General features: G+C 51.6%; 1 protein-coding gene across 4 annotated transcripts in view; it reads right to left on the minus strand.

Annotated features, from left to right (window-relative positions):
* MAP2K7 (mitogen-activated protein kinase kinase 7) overlaps window positions 1-8,192 on the minus strand; it is a 20,629-nt gene that overhangs the window by 8,239 nt on the left and 4,198 nt on the right. For 3 of the 4 annotated variants that reach the window (XM_039719572.1, XM_039719569.1, XM_039719571.1), the window contains 3 exons: window positions 2,698-2,833; window positions 1,691-1,757; window positions 885-998 (listed from right to left, as the gene is read on the minus strand). In XM_039719572.1, the coding sequence (XP_039575506.1) occupies window positions 885-998; window positions 1,691-1,757; window positions 2,698-2,833 (317 nt within the window). The remainder of the gene's footprint in view (window positions 1-884; window positions 999-1,690; window positions 1,758-2,697; window positions 2,834-8,192) is intronic. The other variant, XM_039719573.1, reaches the window with a different exon arrangement.

Raw genomic sequence — 8,192 nt, forward strand, 5'->3', positions numbered from 1 at the left:
TGGGGGGCACTGGGGGGACGGGGTGTATGGGAGCACTGGGGGCACTGGCTGTACTGGGAGCACTGGGGGCACTGGGTGTACTGGGAGCACATTGGGATGGACTGGGAGCACTGGGAGCACTGGGTGTACTGGGAGCACTGGCAAGGCTGGCAGAGTACTGGGATGGACTGGGAGCACTGGGTTTACTGGGAGGGCACTGGAGGCCCTGGGAACACTGGGAGCGCTGAGAGGGCACCAGCAGCACTGGGATGTACTGGGAGCACTGGAGAGCCTGGAAGAGCACTGGAAGGGCACTGGGATTTACTGGGGGCACTGGGAGAGCACTGGAAAGGCACTGGGATTTACTGGGGGCACTGGGAGAGCACTGGAAGGGCACTGGGATTTACTGGGGGCACTGGGAGAGCACTGGAAGGGCACTGGGATTTACTGGGGGCACTGGGAGAGCACTGGAAGGGCACTGGGATTTACTGGGGGCACTGGGAGAGCACTGGAAGGGCACTGGGATTTACTGGGGGCACTGGGAGAGCACTGGAAGGGCACTGGGATTTACTGGGGGCACTGGGAGAGCACTGGAAGGGCACTGGGATTTACTGGGGGCACTGGGAGAGCACTGGAAGGGCACTGGGATTTACTGGGGGCACTGGGAGAGCACTGGAAGGGCACTGGGATTTACTGGGGGCACTGGGAGAGCACTGGAAGGGCACTGGGATTTACTGGGGGCACTGGGAGAGCACTGGAAGGGCACTGGGATCACAGGTGTCATGGGGGGAGGTTCACAAGTCCCACAGGTGTCACCAGAGCGCACAGGTGTCACCGGGGCTCACAAGCCCCACAGATGTCCCCAGGGGGTCACAGGTGTCACAGGTGTCCCCAGGGGTGCCCACCTTGACGGCGATGACGTGGCCGGTCTTGCGGAAGCGCATCTTCCACACCTGCCCGCAGGTGCCGCTGCCGATCTCGCCCAGGTTCTCCAGGTCGTTGATCTCCGCCTGGTACCGCTGGGGACAGGGGGGTCAGGGTCCACCTGGGACAGCCCCGGGCTCACCTGGGCCCCCACGGCCAGGTAACCGCCCCCAGTCCTCAGCTGCGCCCCCCGAGCCAGGTAACCCCCCCACAGTCAGGTACCCTCCCCCCGACTCACGGTCAGGTACCCCTGACTCACCTGTCCCACGGTCAGGTACCCCTGACTCACCTGTCCTTCCCAGCCAGGTACCCCTGACTCACCTGTCCTTCCCAGCCAGGTACCCCTGACTCACCTGTCCTTCCCAGCCAGGTACCCCTGACTCACCTGTCCTTCCCAGCCAGGTACCCCTGACTCACCTGTCCCATGGTCAGGTACCCCTGACTCACCTGTCCCCCCCCAGCCAGGTACCCCTGACTCACCTGTCCTTCCCAGTCAGGTACCCCCGACTCACCTGTCCTTCCCAGTCAGGTACCCCTGACTCACCTGTCCCCCCTTTCTCACCTGTCCCCCCAGACTCACCTGTCCCCCCTGTCTCACCTGTCCCCCCAGACTCACCTGTCCCCCCTGACTCACCTGTCCCCCCCCCAGCCTCACCTGTCCCCAGACTCACCTGTCCCCTGTCTCACCTGTCCCCCCTGTCTCACCTGTCCCCCCTGTCTCACCTGTCCCCAGACTCACCTGTCCCCTGTCTCACCTGTCCCCTGTCTCACCTGTCCCCTGACTCACCTGTCCCCCCACGGTCAGGTACCCCGTCTGTTTCATGATCTCCTGCAGCTTCTGGTCGATCTCAATGCTAGGAGGGGAACAGGAGAGCTCAGCCAATCAGCTCAAGGCATGGGGAGAGCCCAGCCAATCAGCTCAAGGCATGGGGAGAGCCCAGCCAATCAGCTCAAGGCATGGGGAGAGCCCAGCCAATCAGGTCAGGGCACTAGGAGAGGCACTGCCCAATCAACTCAGGAGAAAGCCCAATCAATCACAGGAAGAGCCTGACCAATCAGCTCAAGGCATGGGGAGAGCTCAGCCAATCAGGTCAGGGCAATGGGAGAACTCAGCCAATCACCTCAGGGCATGGGGAAAGCCTGGCCAATCAGCACACAGGGAGTAACAGCTCTGGCCAATCACAGGACAGGAAATCCCACCTGCCTGGCCAATCAGCACCCAGGGAGCTCTCCCACTGCTGGCCAATGAGCACACAGCTCTCCTGCCCACCAGACCAATCAGCAACGGGGATCCTCTGAGCCATCAACCAATCAGCAGCTGCAAGCTCTGCTCCAGCCAATCACTGCTCGAGATCATCCCAAAGAGAGTGCTCTCATTCCTGGCCAATGAGAACGCACCACTCCCCGAGCTCTGGCCAGTCAGGGCCCACAAGCCCTCAGAGCAGCAGCCAATCAGCACCGCAGGCTCTGAACACCTGACCAACCACTGCGCAAACCCTCCTGCCCAGCCAATCAGAACACACGGTCCCACTGGATCTCTGGCCAATCAGAGCACAGGATCTCCCTAGACTCTCTGGCCAATCAGAGCACAAGATCTTCCTGGAAACTCCGACCAATCACCAGCTGCAGACTCCTGTTCCATTGGCCAATCAACACCCAGGCTCTCCCCAATCAGCCAATCAGCTCCCAGGCTTTCCCCAATCAGCCAATCAGCACACAGGTTCTCTCCCATTGGCCAATCAGCTCCCAGGCTCTCCCCCAGCAGCCAATCAGGGCTCGGGGGCGTGTCCTCACCTCTCCAGGCTGCGCGGCACCAGGAAGGGGGGCGGGGGCAGCCCCAGCATCTGCCGGGGCCGGGGGGGAGGCGCGGGCTGGGGGCTCTCGGGGGTCCCCCCCCGGCCCCCCTCGCTCACCAGGGGCAGCTGCAGGGCTGGGGGGGAGAGCAGAGTCAGCGACCCCGAAAGCAGGGAGAGAACCCCAAAACCAGGGAGAACCCCAAAAACAGGGAGAACCCCAAAACCAGGGAGAGCACCCCAAAAACAAGAACCTCAAAACCAGGGACAACCCCAAAAACAGGGAGAACCCCAAAAACAAGAACCTCAAAACCAGGGAGAACCCCAAAACCAGGGACAACCCCAAAACCAGGGAGAACCCCAAAAACAGGGAGAACCCCAAAAATGGAGAACCCGAAAAAAGGGGAGAGAAACCTCAATATAGACAGAACCCTAAAAATGGGGCACAGAACCCCAAAAATGGAGAATCCAAAACAAGGGTAATAAATGCCAAAAATGAGAACCCCAAAACGGAGAACCCTAACAAAGGGGAAATAATACCAAAAATGGGGAGAGAACACGATAAATGGAAAACCCAAAAAAGGGAAGAAAACCCCAAAGATGGACAAGAACCTCAAAAATGAGGAGAGAACCCCAAAAATGGAAAAATCAAAAAAGGGCACAGAAACCTAAAAATGGGGAGAGAGCCCCAAAAATAGAGAACCCAAAAAATGGGAGAGAAACCTAAAAATGGGGAAAGAACAGCAAAGATGGTGGGAGACAAAACCCCAAAACTTGGGTAAAGAACTAAAAAATGGAGGAGAAAGCCTCAAAACAGGGAGAGAACCTAAAATTTGTGAGAGAACCCTAAATATAGGGAGGGAATCCTAAAAAATGGGGACAGAAGGATCAGGTACCACAAAAAAGGGGGGAGAACCCCAAAAATGGGGGGGAGACACAGCAGGGACCCCAATATCCAAGTAGGGGAGAGGAAAACTGGTCGGGAACCCCAAAACCAGGATGGGGGGAAGAAAAAAACCCCACCAGGAACCTCAAAATTGGGGTGAAGGGAAAAAGCAACCGGTCAGGAACCCCAAAAACGATGGGGGTGTGTCAGAGCCCCAAAAATGGGAGGAAAACCATCAGGACCCCAAAAATAGGGTGAGAAATTCATCAAAAGCCCCAAATTGGGGGGGGGGAGGTCAGATCCCCATAAACTGGAGGGGCAGAGACAGCCCCCAATTTTTTCCCTTTTTCTCCTCATTTTGGACTTTCCTGCCTCGTTTTCCCAATTCTTGCCCCCTTTTCCCCCTCCCTTTCCCTTTTTCCTGAAATTCTCCCCAATTTTCCCTCATTTCCCCCATTCTTGCCCTATTTCTCTCCCCCCCATTTTCTACCATTCCTGCCCCACTTTTCCTCATTTTTCCCCGTATGTTTTCCCATTTCCTACTTCCCCCAATTTTCCCCATTTTTGCCCCATTTTTCCCTTTCCCCCTCCCCCAAACATTCCCCATTCCCAGCCCCCCTCCATCCCCATTTTTCCCCATTTCCCCTCAATTTCCTCTCCATTTTCCCCACTTTCCTCCATTTAGCCCAATTTTTACCCATTCTCGTCCTTTTTCCACACATTTTTCCCATTTCCCCCAACTTTCCCACCCATTTTTCTTAAATTTTCCCCATTTCCCCCCCAATTTTCCCTGTTTTTCCCAATTTTACCCCAAATTTGCCACCCATTTCCCCCCATTTTCCCAATTTCCCCAAATTTTTCCCCATTTCCCCCAATTTTACTCATTCTCCCCCATTTTTCCCAATTCCCCTCCACCCATTTTCCCCCATTTCCCCCAAATTTTTCTCATTTCCCCGTTTTTCCCCAATTTCCTCCTATTTTTCAAAAATTTCACCCATTTCCCCCTCATTTTTCCCCATTCCCTGTTTTTCCTTATTTCCCCCCATTTTTTCCAATTTTCCTAATTTCCCCCCCTTTTCCCATTTCCCCCGATTTCCCCCAAATTTTCCCCAATTCACCCGTTTTTCCCATTTTCCCCCAATTTTTCCCAATTTTCTCCCATTTTTCCTATTCCCCCCCCAATTTTTCCCATTTCCCCCCTTTTTCAAAAAGGGAAGAAAACCCCAATGACGGACAAGAGCCTCAAAAATGAGGAGAGAACCCCAAAAATGGAAAAATCAAAAAAGGGCACAGAAACCTAAAAATGGGGAGAGAGCCCCAAAAATAGAGAACCCAAAAAATGGGAGAGAAACCTAAAAATGGGGAAAGAACAGCAAAGATGGTGGGAGACAAAACCCCAAAACTTGGGTAAAGAACTAAAAAATGGAGGAGAAAGCCTCAAAACAGGGAGAGAATCTAAAATTTGTGAGAGAACCCTAAATATAGGGAGAGAACCCTAAAAAATGGGGACAGAAGGATCAGGTACCACAAAAAAGGGGGGAGAACCCCAAAAATGGGGGGGAGACACAGCAGGGACCCCAATATCCAAGTGGGGGAGAGGAAAACTGGTCGGGAACCCCAAAACCAGGATGGGGGGAAGAAAAAAACCCCACCAGGAACCTCAAAATTGGGGTGAAGGGAAAAAGCAACCGGTCAGGAACCCCAAAAACGATGGGGGTGTGTCAGAGCCCCAAAAATGGGAGGAAAACCATCAGAACCCCAAAACCAAGAACCCCAAAACCAGGGACAACCCCAAAACCAAGAACCCCAAAACCAGGGACAACCCCAAAACCAAGAACCCCAAAACCAGGGACAACCCCAAAACCAAGAACCCCAAAACCAGGGACAACCCCAAAACCAAGGAAATCCTCAAAACCAGGGACAACCCCAAAACCAGGGAGAACCCCAAAAACAAGGAAGACCCCGAAAGCAGGGAGAGAACCCCAAAACCAGGGAGAACCCCAAAAACAAGAACCTCAAAACCAGGGACAACCCCAAAACCAAGGAAATCCTCAAAACCAGGGACAACCCCAAAACCAGGGAGAACCCCAAAACCAAGAACCCCAAAACCAGGGACAACCCCAAAACCAAGAACCCCAAAACCAGGGACAACCCCAAAACCAAGAACCCCAAAAACAAGAACCTCAAAACCAGGGAGAACCCCAAAACTGGAGAACCCCAAAAAAGGGGAGAGAAACCTCAATATAGGGAGAGACAGAACCCTAAAAATGGGGCACAGAACCCCAAAAATGGAGAACCCGAAAAAAGGGGAGAGAAACCTCAATATAGACAGAACCCTAAAAATGGGGCACAGAACCCCAAAAATGGAGAACCCGAAAAAAGGGGAGAGAAACCTCAATATAGACAGAACCCTAAAAATGGGGCACAGAACCCCAAAAATGGAGAGTCCAAAACAAGGGTAATAAATGCCAAAAATGAGAACCCCAAAACGGAGAACCCAAACAAAGGGGAAATAATACCAAAAATGGGGAGAGAACACGATAAATGGAAAACCCAAAAAAGGGAAGAAAACCCCAAAGATGGACAAGAACCTCAAAAATGAGGAGAGAACCCCAAAAATGGAAAAATCAAAAAAGGGCACAGAAACCTAAAAATGGGGAGAGAACCCCAAAAATAGAGGACCCAAAAAATGGGAGAGAAACCTAAAAATGGGGAAAGAACAGCAAAGATGGTGGGAGACAAAACCCCAAAACTTGGGTAAAGAACTAAAAAATGGAGGAGAAAGCCTCAAAACAGGGAGAGAATCTAAAATTTGTGAGAGAACCCTAAATATAGGGAGAGAACCCTAAAAAATGGGGACAGAAGGATCAGGTACCACAAAAAAGGGGGGAGAACCCCAAAAATGGGGGGGAGACACAGCAGGGACCCCAATATCCAAGTAGGGGAGAGGAAAACTGGTCGGGAACCCCAAAACCAGGATGGGGGGAAGAAAAAAACCCCACCAGGAACCTCAAAATTGGGGTGAAGGGAAAAAGCAACCGGTCAGGAACCCCAAAAACGATGGGGGTGTGTCAGAGCCCCAAAAATGGGAGGAAAACCATCAGGACCCCAAAAATAGGGTGAGAAATTCATCAAAAGCCCCAAATTGGGGGGGGGGAGGTCAGATCCCCATAAACTGGAGGGGCAGAGACAGCCCCCAATTTTTTCCCTTTTTCTCCTCATTTTGGACTTTCCTGCCTCGTTTTCCCAATTCTTGCCCCCTTTTCCCCCTCCCTTTCCCTTTTTCCTGAAATTCTCCCCAATTTTCCCTCATTTCCCCCATTCTTGCCCTATTTCTCTCCCCCCCATTTTCTACCATTCCTGCCCCACTTTTCCTCATTTTTCCCCGTATGTTTTCCCATTTCCTACTTCCCCCAATTTTCCCCATTTTTGCCCCATTTTTTCCCTTTCCCCCTCCCCCAAACATTCCCCATTCCCAGCCCCCCTCCATCCCCATTTTTCCCCATTTCCCCTCAATTTCCTCTCCATTTTCCCCACTTTCCTCCATTTAGCCCAATTTTTACCCATTCTCGTCCTTTTTCCACACATTTTTCCCATTTCCCCCAACTTTCCCACCCATTTTTCTTAAATTTTCCCCATTTCCCCCCCAATTTTCCCTGGTTTTCCCAATTTTACCCCAAATTTGCCACCCATTTCCCCCCATTTTCCCAATTTCCCCAAATTTTTCCCCATTTCCCCCAATTTTACTCATTCTCCCCCATTTTTCCCAATTCCCCTCCACCCATTTTCCCCCATTTCCCCCAAATTTTTCTCATTTCCCCGTTTTTCCCCAATTTCCTCCTATTTTTCAAAAATTTCACCCATTTCCCCCTCATTTTTCCCCATTCCCTGTTTTTCCTTATTTCCCCCCATTTTTTCCAATTTTCCTAATTTCCCCCCCTTTTCCCATTTCCCCCGATTTCCCCCAAATTTTCCCCAATTCACCCGTTTTTCCCATTTTCCCCCAATTTTTCCCAATTTTCTCCCATTTTTCCTATTCCTGCTTTTCTCTTCCCCTTTTCACCCATTTCCCCCTCATTTTTCCCCATTCCCTGTTTTTCCTTATTTCCCCCCATTTTTTCCAATTTTCCTAATTTCCCCCCCTTTTCCCATTTCCCCCGATTTCCCCCAAATTTTCCCCAATTCACCCGTTTTTCCCATTTTCCCCCAATTTTTCCCAATTTTCTCCCATTTTTCCTATTCCCCCAATTTTTCCCATTTCCCCCATTTTTCCCATCTCCCCCAAATTTTCCCCAATTCACCCATTTTTCCCCAATTTTTCCCAATTTTCTTCCATTTTTCCTATCCCCCCCCCAATTTTTCCCATTTCCCCCATTTTTCCCATCTCCCCCAAATTTTCCCCAATTCACCCATTTTTCCCCAATTTTTCCCAATTTTCTTCCATTTTTCCTATCCCCCCCCCAATTTTTCCCATTTCCCCTGTTTTTCCCCTTTCCCCCCATTCTCCCCCAATTTTCCCATTTTTTCCCATTTCCCCCCAGTTTTTACCATTTCCCACCCAAATTTTGGGGTTTCCACCCCAATTTTTTTCAGCTTTACGCGTTTATTCA

The sequence above is a fragment of the Passer montanus genome, unplaced genomic scaffold (genome assembly GCF_014805655.1).
Source record: "Passer montanus isolate IOZ18808 unplaced genomic scaffold, ASM1480565v1 scaffold418, whole genome shotgun sequence".
Classification (NCBI taxonomy): Eukaryota; Metazoa; Chordata; class Aves; order Passeriformes; family Passeridae; genus Passer; species Passer montanus.